Here is a 23261-nt window from a genome sequence, read left to right on the forward strand (position 1 = left end):
CTAGTGAGACAGCAGCTCCTGTGTCTCAAAGCAAGACTACTTCTCTCGAATCTCCTCCTCCTGACAGAAATTCACCAAAAAATTTCACCAAAAAATTTCCTAGTTTCTCTCATCACATCATCCCTACTTGACGAAAGGTTAACTAGAGACATTGGTTTCTTAACATCCTTCCTTTCTACTGCACAATTTCTCGCTAAATGCCCTTTCCCATTACATCGGAAACAAGTTATTTCTGAGCCACTAAATGCCACTTTATTCTTACAAACCTTAGACATATGACCAGGTTTTCCGCATGCATAACGGTAATAGTCACTTTTACTTGCATTGCTATTACTAGAACTGAAACTTTTACTGCTTTGTACTCTACCAGATGAAGAATCATTTCGCTTTTTACTGACACTTAAGTTATGAGTCAAACTATATTCGTCTGCTAACCTAGTTGCTCCTGCAAAAAATACTTCTCGCCTATCTTCTATATAAAGCTTAATCCCAGGGGATATGTTATCTTTGAAGTTTTCTAACAACACTAAGTTCTTCAAACCATCAAAATACTCAACTTTAGCAGAAGTTAACCAATCACAAAACAGTCTTTCTAACTTCTTACCATTTCCTGCATACGTAATATTCTCGTCCCTTCTCAAATTTCTGAATTTCTTACGGTACGTCTCCAGTACTAACCTGTATGCGCTAAGAACAATTTCTTTCACAATATCATAATCATCACATTCCTCCTTAGACATGCAACTATACACAGTAAGTCCCTTACCATGCAAAGCTGACTGTAAATATAGAGTCCACATTTCTTTAGGAGAACCTACTCATTCCATTAACTTCTCAAAACACATGAAATATTATGTTACATCTTCCTCATCAAACTTTGGTTCTAATTTCAACACTGCACTCATACCCAAACCATCAGCTTCGTTTTCGTTCTTGCCTGTCTGACTGTTAAGAGTACTTTGCCTTAACTGAGCGATTTCCAACTCATGCTTACGTTCTTTCTCTTTCTTCCTGCTGCATTACCAACATTTCTCTCTCTTGCTGCACTTTCATTACTTCTCTCTCTTTCTCTTGCTGCATTTTCATTACTTCTCTCTCTTGCTGCATTTTCATTGCTTCTCTCTCTTGCTGCATTTTCATTACTTCTCTCTCTTGCTGCATTTTCATTACTTCTCTCTCTTGCTGCATTTTCACTACTTCTCTTTCTTGCTACATTTTCATTACTTCTCTCTCAGCTACTCTTTCATCTCTCTTACTTTTCTCTTTCTTTCCTTTCAACGTACTCAAGGAGATCATTCCCCTCCAGACCTAGAAGCTTACAAGACTCAATATACTCTTTCACCATCTCACTCATTCTGGTTCTTTCTATATTCTCCCTGTTTCAATCTGTTACGGTGCCGAATACCCTGGCCAAAGGTCACCAAATGTTATGCTCAGGTTCTTTATTATAATAAACAAAAAGGGTTCAACACCAACAGTTGAAACTCGGGATATAAATATAGAAAGAATCTCAAATACGTAGAACAGAAGTTTATTTACAAACTTATTAACAAAGATAAATGCAGGATGGTTTCTTCTATTTACATAACAAAGTTAGATCTGACAATACGTAAAATTGGGAAATAGTGCCGTAATGATATACTTGCTGGCCAGGTTTGCAGCTGTCGAAATCAGTGCTTGAATCGACGGCTTCACAAAAGGAGACAGCAGAAACTTCAGACGGCTTCTTGATTTTGTACTGCAGAAAGAAATGTCTAGTCTTGATACTCGAAGGGCGGGTTGCTTCTCAAAACCACTTGTAGGATGTTTCCTCTCTGAAAAGGGTTGCTCAGCGTCGAGATCTCTCTCTCCTCTCTCTCTCTCTCTCTCTCTCTCTCTCTCTCTCTCTTGACTGGTCTCTCTATCTCTCCTCTCTCTCTCTCTCTCTCTCTGACTGCGGCCGTAACTTGTTTCCGTTCACACCCTCTCATGTGTCCTCTTCCTCTTTTACCCTTCATTTCTTATCTCTCTCTGATGATCTGATTTCTCTACTTCCTCAGTCATATATACGTATATACGGCGATCTGGGGCGGGTCTAAAAGGGGCGGAGCTTGACCAACGGATGTCACCGTCTCCCGACAAGAACTTTTTAGAAGGATCCATATGAAAAGTTACATCATAACACGCGGCGTTTCTAGCGATGCGACGGCGCATGCCGAGTTCCATAACACACCTGAGTATTCTCGAACAATCATAAGAACAGACGCCTCCAGCACGTGCGGGCATGCCTCCTTGTTGCAGACCTACTTGAAGAAGATACATTTTCCTTTCCTTTAATATATAATTCCTCGCTATAAAGCGACTACCATGACAGTCCCTGAAGAGGAGGGTGTCTTCCACTGTCATTTCATTTCGTCATTTTTGTGGTAGGTAATATGCTCGAGACATCCATTTTGCTGGATTACTAAAACGTTCTAATGATTTTAGTTGAGGTATTAAAATTGTTGAAATTATTTTATATAAAGATGGGTTAATAAGAAAATATATACACATCAATAATTTTTTTTTGTAGTGAATACCAAGTAACAACAAAATATGTTGATTGCAATCCATGGCTCAGTTATGTGTTCAGTCACATGAAACTATAAGATGTACGTAAAGGTTCACACCGTGCAGTTTACCTTGTTGGGTTGAAATTTTAATCAGGCTAGATTTGTTGCCACTTACGCCTCAAGTGCTGGGGCTAAAAAAAAACGTGTAGCACCCCAGGCGGGGAAAACTTTGAGGTCATCCAATTTAAGAAAAATTCATGTCAATGGAAAGAGGAAGATTTGCAAATGCACATGGTGTAAGAAAAAACTAAAACATTCTCCCTATCTTCCACAAGAAGTTGAAAAAGACTACAACCCCTTGTAAGGCCTCTTTTACAATGCAATTGTAAATTTTACAGTTGTTGAGTCTTTAGTAAAAGCCTCTTGAAGCAATTAAGCCCTCTTTTGGTAGCCTTAGGACCTGTGATATGGTAAGAGAATTGTTGCGGAATACTGGCTTTTGCATCAAAGATACTAGTCTTTTGTTCCTGACCTAGGTTGAGAAAATATATATATATATATTTTCAGGTTGTTAAATGCAGACTGGACCTTATGTACAGGTAAAGTTTAACACTTTTACCATACAAGGGCAATTTAAGTGTACTCAAATGGAGTAAGCCTGTAAGAGACAATATTAATCATTTTATGTTCAAGGAGGAGCAAACACCACTATGTGTAAATGCTCTGCCTCTTTTCCCATTATTTGGCCAAATTACCACACACAGCCTCATCCTGAGTTATTAGCGTACTGGAGGTATTTATTCATTATGAAAATTTTAATGGATCTACTCTGTCACTGAGATAAGTAATAGCAATGGAAAGGGCTCAACATCCAGAGGTTGGCTGTAGACAGTGGGCTGTAGGCATCCCCTGTTATGGACCTGTTTGAGACTAAAGCAAGTCGTCTTTTTGCCAAATTTTTGTTCACTAGTATAAGGTCCTCCAGCTTGGGTAGGGACACAAAGCTGTTCCTTGGTTAGGTCTAGACTATAATGCTTTCCTACTCTTGCTAGGTTTCAGGAAGTTTCCAGTGTATTAGGGCAACTTTGTAAGTTATTTCTTGACATTGATAACCCAAGGTGGCCAGAAAGACTGGATTTCCAGTTTCTTTCAGTGGTGGATGTGAGCAACTATTAGATGAAAGGTTTTATCACAGTCCCACAAGCTGCAGATAACGGTGAGGTATGGTTCATGGTTCTGGTGAGCTCAGGGCGGGATCTCGCAGTAATGCTATTATCAGTGCCAGGAGAGAATCTACTAATCAATAATTTTGGATGATTTTCAAGGTGTTAGGGTGGAGTTTCCCAGGTCTTTGTTTACGATTCTTCAATTCATTATTTTGTCACCCTTTTAACTGTTTGAAACAAGTTCTTTGTAAAGGAGGTTCTGTGGAAACTTCACAGTAGCCTTAGACACATCTAAAGACTTGATCCCTTGGGGGTCCAATACTGTCTGTAGGGATTGTTGGAATGGCACTTCATAATAGGTTTAAACCTGATGTAAAGGTTGTGTGTGTAGTGATTTGGAAACTGGAGCTTCTGAAGAGTTGGAATGTAATGTCCTTTTCCTTAAGTCTTTGGTTAAGAATTTTCATGTTAATTTATATCCTTATTGGAAGGTAAGCCACTGGACATGTGAGCAATGGCAACAACTTTTAAATTTGGAAAGAACTTATCCTTGGATAAGATATTGAAGTCATTTCGTGACGTTAATCTTGTGTTTGCTTTGGTTTATACAATTGTTGCAGAGCATTAACTCTTCTGGTTGGTGCAGGGATATTATGTCCTGAAACAGTAGGTAGCCTTTTATTGGTCCACTGCTTTTAAACCTGGTTGTGGGTTTTGGTAAGCTTGGAGGTACTCCGTGTTGAATATTAGAAGTATCCCTTTTTATAGAGATGTACTTGTTAGTTATTCATCTTTGGTTCTGCTGGGTTTTGGCACATTATAACCCTATCCCTCCTTCTCCTGAAGGGGGCATCCTCCAAAGAGACCTCATCTATCTACATGATGAGTATCTCGTACTTGAGGGACAGTCCTCCTAAGGTAGCAGTAAAAGAAGCACTTGTTTTGTACAAATTATTTTGTTACCAAGTAACCTTTCAAGCGTTGGCCGATTTCCACTTTGCCCACCTCCTTTTTCAAATGTGGGAATCGGCTATATAATGGAGAGGTAAGGTTCATTTAAAAAATTAAATCATTAGATGCTGAAGGCATTGTGGGAGATCTAGCTCTTGATTAAGCACAGATGCCAATAGTTCCTTGTGTACACAATTTTTTTATTAATTTTACTGGTTTTCCAGCCAGCGCTAGAAGATTTATCCTAATGTTAAGACCTCAGGTCATTAGTTTTGAAAAGTGCAAATTGATTAAAAAATTTGGCATTTTGAGATTTATTTTTTTAAATACTTATCTCTCCATTATATAAATTGCCCTCCCTACCTCCCCACATTCAAAGTGGGCAGAAGTAGGCTAAGAGTGTTTGTAGCTATCTGTCCCCTGGTGAGGAATGGGAAAAGTAGATGGATAGAAGATGGATATTCATAGAAAACCAAATGTTCCTTTTTTTTCAATCTGTTGAACAGCCGCTAGCATGGAAGTTAAAGCTGTATAATGGAGAGGTATATATTTAAAAAATAAATCTTAAATGAATTATTTACCGTATATTATTCAACAAATTATGTAAAGCTGGTGTAATTACTGAAGTATGTTGTCCCATACCCAACTGGGAGTAAAGGGAGATGAGCTGCCTATAAAATAGCCAAAGTTGCATTTATTCTGCTATTTGTGTAAGTCATTTTAATATTTCTGAAACTCATCATATGGCATAAATGGCAGCATTTTTGTAATAATGTATCAGATTATTGTAAGTTTGAATAGATCAAACCAATCATGTAATTATGAACCTCTTTAAAATGAAAAAAGCTTGGGAATCCAAAATTAATGAGGAATGAAGACTCAGCAGTAGACTTTTTATATGAACCACATGTTTTAAGTTTTAGTGCCTTCTCTTGAAAATATTTTCAGACTATCATCAGGCTCATTCTTCACCTGTAAAACTCATATAGTATTATCTTCAAACATCAGCTACTCCATATTTTATTTATAACTCCTTTCCTTTGCCTATCCACAAAATAGTACTAACCCCCCCCCCCCTCTCTCTCTCTCTCTCTCTCTCTCTCTCTCTCTCTCTCTCTCTCTCTCTCTCTCTCTCTCTCTCTCTCTCTCTCTCTCTCTTCATGAAAATATTTTTCCAGATTTGTTTTTTATGTAGGGGTAGTGAATATTCCTTGATATATTGCGTTATTGTTACTGTTAAATTGATGATGTTACTATTACAGTTAGAAGGAATCTGCACTGAAGAAACTTCAGAACCTGCGACAGATCCTGATTGGGGCCGGGTGGGATCCAAGGTAAGATGATAATTTTTCCGTACCTAACCAATTATAATGAATATTGTAAAGTAATACTAAGTTGTAGTTTAAATTAGTTAGCTATTGAGCACATAACAAGTTAGTAGTAAAATATCATGATGTCTTGAAAAGAAATGTTGGGTCTGGTCAGTAATTGAGAAGGATCTGCCAACAAAAGCCAGATGCCATTTACATTTGAACCCTTTGAAAAACCATGTCACAGGGTATGGGCTAGCAACTCCACCTGATGAATATTAACCGTAAATGGAATGGTAATATCTTGCACTACCCTTTCTAAGGGGACTACTATAGATATGTTAGCTTATATATATTGTATTGCATATCCTATCTATTCTGAATTATTTATGTAATGTTATAACAGTAGTGAACATAATGTTTGTTTGTGATGTCATTTTCAGGTTGATGAAAGGGGTTTATGTCAACCAAGAACTATAAGCTTTACTTCAATTACCTCTGAGCCAGGTATGTTTAATTTCTGCTTCATTTTCTGCTAATTAACTTTAGGGGATATATGGATGTTCAGTATACTCTGTATATTTTTATTTTGTGAAATAAATTGTAGAAGGAACAGATGTTTTTTAGAATTTTATATTTCAAGTTACTTCCTCAAGATCTCAAGAACTTCTTGTTGTTCTTACACAATATACAAACCAGAGGTCCTTTACACTAGAAATTACTTAAAAGCGAAGCCTGGACACGGGCACTGAAATCTTAAAACAAGGCGGTTTGGTAGTTCACTTCCTTTCCAGTCATTGGTAGTCTCTCCCCATTAAACGTAAACATTTCAATTCTGCTTTCGGTCGTCGATGTGGATAGACGTGTACATCACCACTCTCTGCCTGACTATTTCAGCTGATTTCTTGTTTTTTGCTGTGATATATGTGTATGTTGTGTTCTGTCTGTCTGTGTATCCAGCCTAACGGAAACCCAAGAATCACATTCGCTAAAGAATCCTGCCCCCAGTAGGTGGTGGCCTGGGGTGCAGGGTAAGAAGAACGGCAAAATCCATGTTGCCCTTGATGTTGATCCTCATGCCCTCTGTAGCATTCAGCATTTATTTAGTGAGGAATTGAAATATAATTGGATTAGTGATAGTTTTTTCTGATTTTGATATTTCTAGTGAGTTATGTCAGATGGTAGTTCTAGTATTCTTTGCTGCAATACTCGACTCACTAAAGATATTTATGATGTGAGGAATGTAAGGGGTGGGATGAAAAAACTTGGAAAACTTTAGCTTCTAACCTTTCAAAGTTAGAGAGAGACTGTAAAAGGAAAACAGCATCTAGAGCTGTAGTAAAATCATTAGCTAGTCAAGGCAGCATTCTTTTTACTAGTAAAATGAATTTTTCTATTATCTCTTCTGTTAAATTGCTTTCTCCCTTTTCCAGCCTGCTTTCTCCCATTTCCAGCCTCCTCATAATCCACCTGCTCCGTCTCCTAGCTCCCATGCTTCCGAGCCGGATCGCCTCCCCAGCTTTGAATCTAAGTTTGACCAAAAATTCGGTCTGCAAGCCCTTGTGTAATACCTGGGACAGTCCCAAGCGCTTTCTACAGTTAGATCCTTTTTCTGCTATGTCAGAAGTTGCTGTTAAACGTGCTTCGTCTTGGGAGCACCCACTGCCTTTGTCAGGAAGTCATACCAACGGGGATCCCATGGTAATAGAAGAGTGCCTTGTGGCTTACAAGCGCTCTTTAGTGTATGAGCACCCTCCAGTGTCGGATCACCCTATTGTGATGTTAACCCAGGAGTACAGCAGTGCCGGGGATTAGTGGAGCGCCTGTTGGTGCCCAGGTACCTGCCCAGTGGTGGGGAAGTGCCCAATAGTGTCGAAGCACTCAGTGGATGGTGAGCAGCCAGTTTTTTTGGGGTGCCAGGTAGTGTTGGAGTTCCCAGCATCCCCCAGGCACCCACCCCAGTCAGGACTTCCATTGAATTGTAAGACAGCAGTTTCTGTCATACCAACTATGTCTGGTTTGGCCAATCCTAACCCACCTTCAGATTCTTTTCTTTTGGCTGATAAGAATCAAGATCCGATGGTGGCACCACATCAGAAGCAACTGGATAATATCATAGGACTTCTCAAGAAAACTTCGTCTTCTTCAGCAGCTCCACCTGTGGATCCTTCTCTTTCCCCAGTTTCTTCAGATGAGGATTTTGATCATGAAGGAATCCGACTGCTTATTCTTCTTTGCTTAGCTGTCTTTTATGTAGCTTCTCGGATTTCTTCGGTCCGACAACTCCTGCTTCTCCGGCTTCCTTGTTTATGATGAGTGACCAGCCAGTGGGGGTGAATATGCTTCTGAAGAGGGCGCTTTCATTGTCTTCTAAGAAGGCTCTTGGTGAAGTGGACAACTGTCTCGTAGAAGAGAAGGCAAGGAAAGGCTTCCTTCAGTATTCCACCTTCTCACTTGTCTTCTAGAAGATGCAGATGATATGAGACAGGAGAACCTCCTCCCTTGGGAGTGGCTGCCTCCTCCCCAGGGACTTCTGTCTTATTGACCCTGCTCGAAGATTGGCTTTCTCTTCGGCAAAAACAATGTTTTCTGCTATGGAGATGGATCATTTGCTGTAAAGTCTTTTCAAAGTATTTGAAGTTTTAAGTTTTATGGATTGGTTCATAGGAACTTTAGCCAGGAAGATTCGTGACTACTCCAGTTTATCAGAGGATATAGCAACAGATTGGTGCAATGTGTTGTCTTGTTCAGACAAAGCCGTAAGAGACAGATTGCTCAAGATTGCCTCATTATGTGCTATGGGCGTTCTTAGGAAAGGGAATTGTGGGTTTCCTTCCCTTCAAAGGGTGTAACCTCCTTATACAAGTTGGCCCTTTTGTTTTCGCCTCTCACTTGCTTAAGAAATCCACGCAGGACCTTTTAGCTCAATCGACCAGATGCCCCAAGGATTGGGCCCCTTCTTCCTTCAAGTCGTCTTTTCTCCTGCAACCTCCATGTTTTTGGGATGTGAGACAAAGGTCCAAGTCGAGATCAAGAGGAACAGTTTGTTTCACATCAAGAGCAATCAAGAAATCTGCAAGTAAACCTGCAGTAAAAAAGTAATGTCCCAGTCCTTCATGTGCTCGTGGGGCCAGGCTCCATCTTTTTTGGAAGAGATGGAGGAGATGGGAGCAGAGCACCTTTAGGGAAAAGCTGCCATTAAGCAACACTCCATTAGAATTGATGGGTTACTCCATAAGATCAGAGAAGTTTTCAGTCCTCTCGGAGGAGGTTGCTTCCTTGCTCAAGAAAGGAATGATAGAGCCAGTGAAAAAACCACGAATCAGAAGGCTTCTACAATTGCCTGTTCACTACAAAAGCTGCAGGGGGATGGAGACCAGCCTTGGATGTGAGTGCCCTAAATCAGTTTGTGAACAAGTCAGAATTTCATATAGAAACGAATCAGTCAAGGGGACTGGATGGTCTCTCCAACATGAGAGAGACATACTTCCACATTCTGATACATCAGGAGTTGAGGAAGTACCTCAGGTTTATGTTGAAGAAAGAGGTTTTTTCAGTTCTGGGTTCTGTGCTTCGGACTCACTACAGCCCCCCAAGTATTTACAAGAATGCTGCCTCTTTGAAGGAGCTTCTCAATCTGAGTGGAGTATCCAAGACTCCTTTCCATGATTCCAAGTCTGCCTAGATAACCCACCTATTCCAAGTCTGCCTAGATAACCCCACCTTTGTAGGTTCCATCAGGGGTTATTGGCTCTGGTCATGAGAAGGCTTCAACTATTGTCAACTTGTCTGAGGGAACTTTTTTCTTCTTAGAAAGAAGCAGCGAATGCCATCGCTAGATGTAGGCAGAAGTCTACAGACACAGTCTACCAGGCAAAGTGGTCTGTATTTAGATATTGGTGTAAAAGACACAACATCTTGTCCTCTAAAACAACTTTAGCACAAGTTGTGGATTTTTGCTATATTGAAGATAATCAAAAGGCCTTGAATCATCAATTATTAAGGGTTATAGGGTGATGCTTGGGTCAATGTTTAGACATAGAGGTGTAAACGTTTCTGAAGTTCGTGGTATCTCTGACTTGATAAAGTCATTCAACACTAGTAAAGTTATTAAGGAAGATTCATGCCCTTGGAACTTAGATGTAGTGGTTAAGTGGCTAGAAAGTGTTTTGAACCCATGCTCTCATCTTTGGTGAGCGACATTACTAGAAAAAAAATTTTTTTAGTGGCCATGGCTATAGTTAAGAGAGTTAGTGAAATACACACAATGGATTAAAGGATTGGTTTTTCTAAATTAGATGCAGTTTGCTTGTTTAGTCTTAACTCTCTCTAGCTAAAAATGAAAACCTGACACACCCCTGGTCTCATTCATTTTCCATTAAAAGTTTCAATGGAGATGTTGGGGCCAGAGGATGAGAGAGAGGTCTATGCCCAGTGAGAGCGCTCAGATCTTATCTTAAAAGAACAGACCAGATAAGAGGCCTGACAAGTAACTTATGGTGCTTTGTAAAAAATTCTTCGAGACCTTTATCCAAGAACCCACTTTTGTTCTTTGTGAGGGATTTAATAGTAAAGGCTCACTCTCAGATTTGGAAGGATGTCTTACCAATATTGAAAGTCTAAGCTCACAACATCATTAGTTACATGATATAGAGACTGTTTATGAAAAGTGCAGTATGATAGGACTTTTGTCCATTGCTGGTGAGGTGTTTGGTAAGAAAGTGTTCCTTCCTAAATTTTTCTCTTTGCCTTGTCTAAGGGTGTTGAGTCATTGGGTAGCCTAGAGGGTACAATGTAATAGGAATGCCCACCAGTTCTCAATGTTAGTGGGGGTGTTGATACATTTTTGTCTAATTTAATGTTAGCGTAGGTGAAAAGGTTTTATCTGGTTTTGTGTTTGTACTGCACCCAGGGCTGGGGCAATCGTGTATGTTTTGTTGACGATCGGTTTGTTCCATCGTCATAAGAATATTTTGTATCCTTCATAAGTGTTTGGAGTACTACTCCTTCGCTGCATTGTACCCACTACAGTAGAGGTGATCCCGGCTACACCACCATGCTGCTACTATGTTGAGATGGGTGCCAATTTTTATTTTCAGTTCTGTACACATTACATAAAATTATTGTAATGGTTTGGAATACTTTTTGTCCAGTGGTTTGGGATACGTTTTGTCCATGAATCCCTCCTCTAGTCCATGTGGATTCAGTTAAGTAATTACTAGGTAAGTTACTTATGTAAAAATGAAATTTTTTATAATAAAATGAGATTTTATATCTACTTATCCAGTAATTACGAACAAAGCCCACCTGCCTCCCCTCACATGGACTAGGGCTTAGGGCATAAACAAAATTGGTCTCTGGGCTGTAGTTGTTCCTCTCTTACCCTGAAAGTGGGAGGGGCTATTCGCCTATGTAAACAAGACTATCGCTGCCGCTAGCTTTCAGAATTTAAGCTGCCATTGAGTAGACACTCTTAGCTACTTACTGGGTAAGCATATATAAAAAATCTCATTTTATTATAAAAATATCATGTTTATTCATTGGCAACTTATGATATGCTAAAGTAACAGAAATACATGCTACTAGGACTAAGTCAATGTGATGGTCAGTTTCTTATCCGGTACATCTGAGAGAATTGCATTCCTCCAGTTCTAGGAGCCTGTTTTTATACATATTTTTTACCCTTTATGAACATGTTAATGTGATGGAGGTGGAGAAAAAGACAACCATGATTTAAACATATAAAGTGGCCAAACCCAGAGTAAAGAACTGAACAAAAGCTCATGTTGGTGACTCAGCAATCAGTTATTTACTAATTAGCACGATTATTGATATCAAAACTTCAGAACTTTCGCAAGTCTAAGGAGTGCAGAAATTGTAAACCTAAAAGAAGGCTGAGGCATACTAGCTATATTTATTCTTTTGGAAATAAAATGAAAGGCATATTGCACTTACCAAATCCTTGGAAATGAGAGAGAGGAATACTAGTTTGAAGAAGGATAATTGGTAGTCATTTAAAAATCAGTATTCTTCTGTATCCAAACTGAAGGGAACATAGACTCTATTCATCACATATACAAAATAATCACAGTATATAGGATGTAGTCAAACTTAGAAAAAGATTATAAATTATTTGGTATCTCTGGTGTAATGACAGACTCACTTTCCTCCACTTCTAATTCCCAAATTTTGTCTGTAATGGCTCATAATTGCAAGAGGGACCACTTATTGAGTAGTAACTGTATTTTCATAGATATTTCAGAGAGGCTGTAGGATGTGAATTTCTTTGAAAGCCAACAATTACAGTTGAGCGTACAGCAACTGGTTTGTTTTAAAATGCATCAATGTATCTGTATACACATTTTTCTGGTCATAGAAGTTGGAAACTTTAATGTGTTATGGTTCTAGTCTGTCTAGAATGAATAATTTTATAGCTTAATTCTGATTTTTGTATGTGTAAAGATTTCATGTGCTAGCTTGACTCACTTTATGTTTAATATTAGTTCTGAATCGTTGATTATGAAATATATGGAACCATGACATAAAAAGTTTCCCCTTCTATTTCAGAATGCAGCCCACAACAACAACAGAGCAGAAATCCCCCATCAAAAAACAAGGAAGGAATGTCGTCATCACAGCCCTTAGTTGAAAAAACATTAGAAGTTCCTTGTGAAGATGGACCACTCACAATTAGTCTCACTACAGGGCAAGATCTAAATGGGTGGAGAAATGTAGTGAAAAGGAAACCTCTATTTTCCTTGCCTTTAAGAAGAACAAGGAGAAAAGCCAAAATAAGGCGAAGTTCAGATGAAAACAGAAAAAAATGGTTGGCTAAAGAACGTAGGTCTCTTTTTGGGTCAGACTCAGGTGGCCGTCCAGTAACTAGAGCCTTAGAGCGGTTGAAGAGCAAGGCAGCATCTGCAGAAGTACAGTCTTTAGAAAAACTTCATGTCAATTGTGATCCCCCCTTCCCTACAGAGGAAGATGCTGCCAAGAGTAACAGGGACAAGGAAAATATTTTGTCCCCCAAACCTACACCAGATGAAAATAAAAAGTTACCTTCCAACCATAAAAGTACCACAGACAATGGTAAAGAGTCTCATACTTGGGAAGTGAATGATAAAAGGACTGATGATGATAAGTTTCAGGAATCATCTGAGGAATTGAAGTTCCCAGCCATTAATCCTTTGTCTCTTTTCACACTGCCTCCTGTAAAAGAGAGGGAGAAGCAAACGCGAACAACATTAACCCTTGAAGAGAAGGTAAAAGTTATTGATGCTTTCTTAGATGGAAAATCCCAGCGTCAGATTGCTCATTTATATGGAATTGGGAAAACTCAGGTAAGTGGCATAATTAAGAGAAGGGAAGAAATTCTTACAATTTATCGTGATAGCCTTTTAAGGGGTGAAAAATTGACAATGAAGAGGCAACGGAAGAGCGAGTATGCTCTACTCAATCAACATTTAATCCAGTGGTATCGACACATGACTGTTGTTGCTGGGGTGAAAATCACTACTGGTATGCTTAGGGCTAAAGCTCTACAGATTGCTCCTGAATTAGGCTACCATGATTTTAAAGCTTCTAATGGTTGGTTGGCAACTTTCAAAGCAAATAATAATCTCAAGTTTTCCAAGCAGAGAAAAAATGAGTCCTATGATGAACAGGGTAATTATGAGCATGATTCCAATCATAGAGATGATGATGAGTCCTTTTTCGAGGATGCTGAAGCAGATAATTCTTCAAGTCATCTTCCCCTGATAAAACAGTACCAAGGAACTGGTAATATTACAGGTGTACCTACCAGTCATGATGGTACAGATTCAGATCTTACAGGTAACAAAAGCTCTCAGAATGAAGAATCTTCATCGGCTAACCAAACTGATCAGACAGGGTCTCTGATTCACCCCGGACTTTCTGGGGCTGGGGCATCCAAGGCACCACAGATGGTAAATACTTCTTTGGGGGCCAACTTAACTGCAGCTTATAACCTATCTCGTGATTTGACGAGAGATCTTTCACGGGGAGATACCGCAAGTGTAGGAGACCTGTCATCAACAACTATGAATGCTAGTCCACTTAACCACCCTGTTTCAGCTTTAAATGTCAGTCGAGCTGTCATTGAAAATCCTTTAAGTAAGCCCTCAGATGCAGCTTTAGCAACATATAAGTCCGAAGAACCTCTAGGTTATGGTTACGATCACCAGAATCGTATGAATGATGCAAGCACTCGAGGAGCAGAGTATAATTACACTCCTTATGGATTTCCTGGAAGTTACTATAGCTACCATTTCCTTGGGCAATATTGAGGTGTAATTCTGGTTTGGAAATGTTTAATATGTAATATGAGTGTTTTGTTTGAGTCAGTATTGAAATCTGTATGAAAATCAGGTTCTTATGGCAAGAAAGATATTCTGATTATATTTGGATTAGTATAGAATGTCTTATATATTGTAGAATTTGCCTTTCTTTTATTAGAAATGTGTGATGTCAAGTTTGTTTATACCAGTCATTGCATAAATTGTTGCAATAATATTTACAACAGGATGAAGAAATCTAGTGTAATTTTTGTGATATACTGTATTTAGCCATTTTGTTTTGCAGAGCGCGCACACTTTCTTTAGATTTTTTGCATAAGTTGATGTGACTGGGATGATCAGGACTTTAATTATTTAGGTTTTTAAATTGTTTGAAATTGATAAGAAACACCTGAATTCATCTTAATATTTCATCTTTTTTTAATAGTTTCTTTGCAGAATTGTGCCATATTGTTCTAATTAGCATTATTAGGTGTGCAATTAATTTTTATGGTGTATTATTGGTCTTTGGAGTGTATAGGAGTAGAATAGACGCTGGAAAAATTTAGGTACTGTATGGGAAGATGAGAATTGTTCATGATGCAGTACTATTGTATTTTTTGTAAATTCTTTTTTGCCCATTCAAAAATTAATTTTATCTGTGTAAAACTAGACATTTCATAGGCCTAAAGACAAAAAGATTTTTTAATATTTTCTTTTCATAAATTTCTAGTTTGAATGTAAGGAAATATTGTAGTAGTGAGATGAAAACTTTTATGACAGTTAATTCCTGCTGCTTCCAAAAGCCCTAAAAGTTTTTTTTTTTTTTTTTTTTTTTTTTTTTTTTTTGATAGGTGAATAAATTTGTTGAAAATTTCCTTGTGTTAATTTCATCTTTGCTAAGTTGCAAAGATGTCTTTCAAAATCTGATGACTGCTCTTTGTTGCTTCACTCTTGCAAAAATCTGTTTGCAAAATGGTTGTCACTCTTTAAGAATTTTTGTTGGAAAACCTTTTCAGGAAATGTTTATCATTATTTTCAACTTGTTGAAAAAAAAATGCCGGAAGTGATTGTCATTATTATTCAACTTTTGATGATAATGTTTAATGTAATGAGTTTGTGATATGGATTTGATTTAAAATTCATATTAGGGCTGAGCTGTTATTCTCTTAGGAGTAAAGACTTGATATTTATATGGGTAATGAACACATTTAATTAAATGGGAGACTTCTTTTTTGTATACTGATTTGGTTATTACCATTTGGTGCACCAGATTAAAATTGGTCCCTTACATCCCTGTTTTAAATTTAAAATGATTTTTTTTGTTAAGTAATTTGTCTTCATTTAAGAAATCTTAAGGTGAAATTTTTTATTTATTTGAATAGGTTAAACAGACTTTTTAAGTATTTTAAAAATGCTTAAATTATGGAAATTGCTAAGGGAATATATTTCCTAAAGAGGGTTTATGTTGATGACTGCTAGAATATTCTTTGAATTACAATTTTTGGGATAAAACATATTCTATATATAATAAAGGAAAGCTTACTCTGGTATTAATTTCATAATACTCAAAAGGTTTTTGTACAAAAGGTTTTTGTACCTAATCTACTTGCTTTTAATTTACATATTCTCAAGACTTATTGTGTTCTTTATACTATTGGTGTCATTCAGTGTTTTGAGCAGCTTGCGTATGTGTATATTCATTAAAGTTTAATTTTATTTGTCTGTGATAATGTTTAATATTAAGTTGATAATATGTTATGTTTTACCCCAGTATTTAAAATGGGGCAGTAGGCTTCTTAGAGTGGTGTGCTCTGTTATATAATATACATGTATATTTTGTAGATACAATTGAATGTGAACGTTGTTGTCAATAAATTATGTTTTTGAAGCACGAATATTGAACTTTTTCATTTTCTTCAAAGAGGGAATGCATAAAAGTAGAAGATAGAGGAAAGTCTTGAAATGAAAATTAAATAGTATAACCAAGGCATAAAATTGTGTTAGTTACATAAGCTAAAGAGCCTTTTGCTACCTGTGTAAGCATGTGTAGTAATCAGCAACATAGGAAGGATTAAAGTAATAAAAAAAACTGAATGGCTGTAGGTATTGGACTGAAAATCATTTCATGAGTACTCAACCTTTCTCAGCCCATGCAGTCATAGTGTAGTTCAGTTTAATTATAGGGCAAACAGTTTAGAAGGAGAATTGTTCAGGATAATTTACGAATGTAATAGAAAAGAATAACAGTTTAGTCACGGTGTGATAGTCAAGGGAAACAGATATAATTTAGTGTAAAAGAGTAGATACAAGGGAAAGAAATAAGCACTGAAATTGAAAGAAATAAGCACATGGATACCCTGTCTTACTTTTAACTTTTATAAAAGTAACTTACCAAGTAATTACTTAGCTAATGATTAGCCTCGCACGGCATCCTAGAATTAAAAAATTAATGCGCAAGTGATTGTTGCAATCCATGGGTGACAGGTCCTGCCCAGGGGTCCAGAGGAGTGAAAAGCAAAGCCGCCTTCTGTGAGGCCGTAACTCCCTTTGACACAAAAGAACACCAAAGGTCCCTCTTCTTCAGCAGGCCGAAGGTGGAAAGAGATGCAAGCTCCACTGCGCTGTCACGGGCAGCCTCATCCGTGTATGAAAGCACACTGAAAGTCTTTTGAAACAGAGTTAACCCTCTCTGTGGAGTTCTCAATCTTCTTGGCGCGAGAGCCCACTGTCCAGTCGAGGAAGCTGAACACCTCAAACACCCTTGAACAGGCTCTTAACAAGGCGATTCATCTCCACCGATGAAAAGAATACGTTGGCTGAGGCGAAGGCTGCACGGCGCGATGAATCAATGAGACTAGAGAAGTCCCCTTGGGAGGAGGCAGCAACTCCCAGGAAGGGTCTTTCTCCTGTGTTGTAAAGCCTATGGTACCTCTTGATAAGGTGAGAGGGAGGATGAGGGAATGTTGCCTTCCCTTGTTCCGTTTGACTTCCACGGCTGCAGATATTCAGTCCTTGTTGCCTTTTACATTCAAGGGTGAACAAGGAGTAGCAGCCATTTTTTAAGGAGGGAGGGAGGACAACTGATTGACCAGTATTTTGAGAAAAGAAGGTGCATGAAATTGTAAAAAATTTTACGTGGTAAAATTGATTTCATCAGGAATGATGAAGCAGTAAAAGTTGAAATAGGATATATCATAGCAAATTGTTGTTTATCATAAGATATTGTCATAAGATATTGTTTTCTCATTACATGCGTGTAACATGTGATGAATTTTAGATATAGTACCCTCTTTTCACTCTCCTAAGCACTGAATGGCCAAAAGTGTCTTAGCATTCTCCTTTGTAGCCAAATTTGCTGAAAGAATTAAACTCTTCCTTCTCTTCACCTTAGTATTAATTTTAGGTAAGGCTAGGATTACTTTAAGATAGATGGTATTAACATTTTGATAGCAGAAGACGTCTCATGTGCCAACTGCATTCCTTTGATTGGACTTAACATGATTTTGTATTGCCAGTAAGCTCTTTCTTAGCTGCATATTGTCACACCAAGAAATGAAATACTATGGTAACCATATTTTATTATAAGTACAGTTTATTTTGTCACATAACCCGAACATTTTAGGAATATTGTGTTTCTTTCCAGTAGCTGTGGTAGCATCTGTATTAATCTGACTCCTTACTCATTTTTGCTAATCTGTTTATTGTAAAACAAGTGTATTTTTAAAATATTTTCGTTGATTTTGATATTGTTTGATAAATAGTTTCTTAAGATTTCCTATGCAGAGATTGTATGCCATATAAGTTTAACAAGTATACATACTGGTACATTATCCTCAGGTCCTTCAACAGAAGGTTGTTCCAGTAAAGAAACTTCAGCAGTTGGTGTTGGAAGGTATGGTTGCCCACAAGGTATTTCAGCTCGTGAGGTGTCATCAGATTATGAAACATCATCTCCCTTCTGTATGCAGCAACTCAGTCTACCAGCATCAAAGAAACACAAAGAAACTGGGTTATCAAATGTTCAGTTTATGCTTAATAGATCTTATATCTGTTCTTGCAGAGGTCCTTGTAAAGTGAATATAAGAAATCAGTCATGCACAGGAACTGACAAAAATATGTATCAGATCGAGAGAAATGTTTGTAAAGAGACGCTAAAATTAGAGCTGCCTCAAACTGGTAACCAATCCATAGAAAGTGATTGCCCTTCCAGTAATGCATTTATGAGTTCTTATAGTACAAATCTTGGTTCCAGTTTACATATACAAGAGTCATTTGGGATTGAAAGTCTTTGTACTTTAAAGGATCCTCATGATAATGATCAAGGTATTACATGTACTTCTCTGTCACAAAGTTTTTGCAATGAAAGTGCCTTTGTGGGAGGTATGCAGGAAGCAGATATAGATAAGAGCCACTTGGAAAGATGTGATCTCTTACCAGAGACTAAGAAGTCAGTCTATAATTCACAGTCCTTGTGTCATTCAAAGATACCAGATTTTGGATTACGGTTAGAAGAGACATGTACTGATATTGATGTAAATGTCGATAGCTCCCATGATGGTTCCCATGTTTGCATTACTGAGGAACAGCAATCCTTTGATACAGTTTCAAGGAAAGAAATTACATTTTCAGCGGCAGAATTTGATCATAATGCCTCAATAAATGCCCCTTCTTTACTGGTGTCTTCTCAACATTTGGGAAAAGCTGGAGAATACTTAACTTTGAAACCTGTAGATGCCATTACAGAGATAGTAGACAGGGATCCTTTAGAAATTGCAGTGCCCTATGCAGAGAGCTCTGTTGCATCAAGTAGTGAAGGAGAGGATACAAAACTTACTTCATTGGTCAGTGTCACTCACAAAGAACGCTTGTTGGTGAAATATTCTGTTCCTGAGGAAGCAGCAGGATGTCCTTTGGAGAAGAGACTTGTCAAACCAAAAAGTAATGTAAGTATCTTTTTGCCTGTTATATCATTTACATGTATTTAGCATATCTCTAAAATTACAAATATAATGATATAAATACCAGTAATTACAAGGAAGGTTATTTAAAGGCTAATTGATACTAGCTCCCTCAGTGTTTTTCTAAACTTTACATTTCTCGTAAAGGGTTTTTTTCTCTCTCAAGAACCAAGCTTTGCTAATGTTAATTGCTGAATAATATTTGTCCTTTTCCTAACTAGAACCTGATAACTTATTGTAATGTTTGATAGACCTTCCAATTTGAAGTATACTGTACTTGTGAAATGGCTACTTTACCATAGCATTGTTTACAGGTAGCAGAATTGAGCTGCTCATGTAAGAGAGATACCGATTTTGTCAGCCATAATATTTTGAGTATATTTTTTCCTTCATAATGCAGTAATTGTTAGTATGTAGGGATCTTTCACTCTCAAGTACTGTATCTTTATCTTTTGCTAGGCTCGTCAGTTGTTCATGATGTAGAATGAACATGTAAAATAGTGTAGAAACCATTGATATTTCAATGCCCTTTTCACCATTCTTGCTCCTTATTTGCCATCAATCTTCATTGTTAGGGATCTCTTTACTTTTTGTTGAGTTCTTTCTTGTGCATTTTCTGTTAAATTTTCATTTTTGTTTGAGTTATACAAAATGTGATATCTTTTTATTATTCATACACTAACTACTTTTCTCCATTGAATTCACAGAATATGCTATTTTTTTTACCTTTTCTTGAAATTTCCTGTATCTTATATGGATTTTTATGTTCAGATTGGAGAATTGACTTGTAAGTGTTTTTAAAAAGTTTTTCTCAAGTTGCTGTCCAAGTATTTTACAGTAAATTTGCTGTCTGTTTAGTATGTATAGTTTATAATCTGGTAAGTTTAACTGAATCATGACCAAAGGTGACAGCTTCTGGTGTGCCTTGTGGGCTCCACATTTGCTCACAAAAATGTTCTTGATTCCTTCGTGGTATGGACAGTTCTATCCTTAAGACACCATAACAGCTTTCCATTGTCTTCTGAGTTTTTAACATGATTGTAATGTTAGTATATTTTCCATGCCTCTTGGACTCAGAAAATTTTAAGACAGCCCAGAACTTTTGGAGTTTTCCAGATACGTAATGTTGATAATAATATTAAGATTGAGGATTAGATAGATTTCTTGTGTAAATCTTTGTGTATTGTCGAAATACACTTAAAATCCTTAAGCTCTAGTAGAACTACTGTCATCATCAGAGGACTGTATGAAATTATCATTATTTCTTTTTTTCGCTGTTTTCGTTTTTAGGTGAAGCGCCCCTTGAATCCATATTTACTCTTTCAAAATGAGATGAAAAAGAAAGTTATTGATGATTATCCAGGAGAACATTATCAAGCAACATTGAAAAGACTTGGCATCATGTGGAAGACTTTGTCTCCGTCAGAAGTAAGTGTAGTTTTCCACTTTGGGTTCCAATTCCATCCTGATGAATGATGTTAGAAGCTACGTAATTTGTTGGTCTGTAAACAAATACATAAAGTGTTCTGATGGCAATCTCACAGACTCTCTCTGTTTTTTTTTTTTTTTTTTTTTTTTTTTTTTTTTTTTTTTTTTTTTTCTGCTTCAAGAGACATGTTTAAAAAAGTCACATTATGCTAATTAATGAATGTCAGAGAAACTGCATTTGCTTTTAAGTATATATACTGTAGTAGTATGTTGTTTATCCTATATTAGTTTCCTTATTTTTGTATTTTCTAACATTTCTTTAGGGGGTTTGACCAAAGCACAGTTGGGAGCATTGACCAGTTGCTATAATATGGTTAATGATAAGGTGATATTATGAGATGATTTTATAAAATTATTGGGAAGGGCCATTGTGTTTTGAAGGCATTTGCCTGTTACATTTGTTGCTTTTCTAGAAAGTGGTTTGTAATATGTATTTTGTGGTCATTATTTTTTAATTAGTACCCAAATGTATTATTTCAGATTTCATGTCTCAAAATCGTTAGTGTTCATTTGAGGGTGACACTCACTCATACCTTCTGAAGTTGTTTCACATTCTGGTATATCATCTTATTCCTTCTGGAACTGTTACCTTTTGTTGAATGAACACGTTTTATATTTGGATACATTAGCTAATTCATTAAAAAATTTAGTGCATTCGGGTGCAAGGTTTTTCTCTTAAAGATATAATGTATTGATAGCCTTGCTTTGATCAAAGTACTTTTCAGGAACATCCAGTGAAAAAATCTTGCTGGGACATTTAACTGTTACATGTATCTCATTGATCAATGACCATTTTTGGAGATCTTTGTTAATTCCTTTATCTTCTTATTCTTAAGTTCTTCAAATCTGTGTTGAATAAGGCCTTGTGTTTTAGTTTGTCATGTATCTCTTCCTACTTAGATGTCTAATTACTGTAATATTACTGGGCTTCAATTTTCACCTCATTTAAGAAAACATACTTCGGCAATTCGTTTGAGAGCCCATGAATGTGACTTATTAAACTTATTAAAATTACTTAGTTTGAGATTTTCACTTTAAGTTTCTAATTATCATTAGAATATATTTTTTCAGATGTAATGTAGGGGATATTTATCATCATTTATAATAATTCTCATTCATATTTCATTACAATATTTGTATTGATATACCCTGCAGTAAAAGGAAATATGTTTACTTCCTATGGTGATGCCATCTTTGCTGCTCAAATATTTTTCCCTTAATTGTAACCTTTACCTGTGTTAACCTTGTTAAGGATCATGAATGAATTGCTTAACAACATGAAGAGTTTTTACAGTCTTTCTGTCTTAACAGTGGTCTGGTTAAACTACTTAATGACAATATGTACTGTAATGATGAAAGTTGCTATGCATAGATAATGACCAACCACATTATTGGTCTATGTAAGTCCAGCACATACAAAGCATTTTTTTCAAATTAGAGCTATCTTTTTTAGTGGTGTTCAGACTCAGTTAAGGGAAAGAAAAAGTCTTGTTAGTACAAAATGTACAACTGTAATATATTTTTCTGCCAACAAAAGGAGTTGTGTTTTGTTTTTTATCATACTTCAGTATCCATTCTTTGTTTACTTGCAGAAACTAAAATGGCAAACGAAGGCAGAAAACTTGAAGAAAGAACACCAACGCCAGAATCCTAATTACCATTACAACCCTTTTGAAGCATTTAAGAAACGCCAACAGTACCTGAAAGCTCGAATGGAACGTAGCCGCATGTATCGTGTTTCGTCTGAGAGCAGTGTTGAAGATAATCCTGCTATGATGTTGTCTCCAAAATTTTATGGAGCTGTGAAAAAAGATGCATAAACGGTCACATTTTGTTAGTGCAATACTTTATACAAATTGGGTACCACTTGCATTTGTTTAACCTGCATGTGTCTCTCAAATTGTTTTAAAATAAAAACTGTAAACTAACCACAGAATATATACTACTGGAATTCAGAAAATTTGATGTATTATTTTCCTACAGCTGATATTTTCATAGTCAAAGTAACTATAGAATTAAGATATAATTATTGTAAATTCAGTATCATTTTTCATATTTTGTTTGATTTTTCAATTGTTGATAAACCTTGTATTTCAAATGTTTATCTCTTGATTATATGTTCATCTTGTATATTTACTTTACAGTTTTATCATTTTCAATAAAGTTCCTTCTTACCTGTCATCAAACAGGAAAATAATTTTTCATATTCCATCTCAAATGACTAAGGGATATAACAAAAAATGTAAATGGAACCAAGTTAGTCAGAAAAAGAACATTACATAATACTGTTTAAAATCTCTATAGTACTTAACTTAAGCTGCCTTTTGTCTGTGGAATGAGAATTCTTTAATATCTAAAGATCAACTGGGGAAGAGAGTGAGGAGGAGTACTATGTTTTAATGGAACAGTAATTCTTTGAAGTAGAGCATTCTGTTTCCTGAGGGTCACAATCATGTTTAAGAATATCCATACCATTGTATGGTTCATATTTAGTTTATCAGCAATTTTACGACCTCCTTTTAGGTAATATAATAGCAGATATAGTGTGTTTCCACACACA

At 36.8% G+C, this 23261-nt stretch overlaps 1 protein-coding gene across 2 annotated transcripts in view; it reads left to right on the plus strand.

Moving 5' to 3' along the window:
* Positions 1-22683, plus strand: part of LOC135206687 (uncharacterized) — a 57656-nt gene extending 34973 nt beyond the window's left edge. The window contains exons 4-8 of one of the 2 annotated variants that reach the window (XM_064238091.1): positions 5911-5982; positions 6402-6465; positions 18093-19198; positions 20504-20641; positions 22294-22683. In XM_064238091.1, the coding sequence (XP_064094161.1) occupies positions 5911-5982; positions 6402-6465; positions 18093-19198; positions 20504-20641; positions 22294-22521 (1608 nt within the window). In that variant the 3' untranslated portion in view covers positions 22522-22683. Of the gene's footprint in view, positions 1-5910; positions 5983-6401; positions 6466-12525; positions 16151-18092; positions 19199-20503; positions 20642-22293 lie in introns of those variants that run through there. The other variant, XM_064238090.1, reaches the window with a different exon arrangement.
* The last annotated feature ends 578 nt before the right edge of the window (positions 22684-23261 follow it).

This window comes from Macrobrachium nipponense, chromosome 31, assembly GCF_015104395.2.
Source record: "Macrobrachium nipponense isolate FS-2020 chromosome 31, ASM1510439v2, whole genome shotgun sequence".
Taxonomy (NCBI): domain Eukaryota; kingdom Metazoa; phylum Arthropoda; class Malacostraca; order Decapoda; family Palaemonidae; genus Macrobrachium; species Macrobrachium nipponense.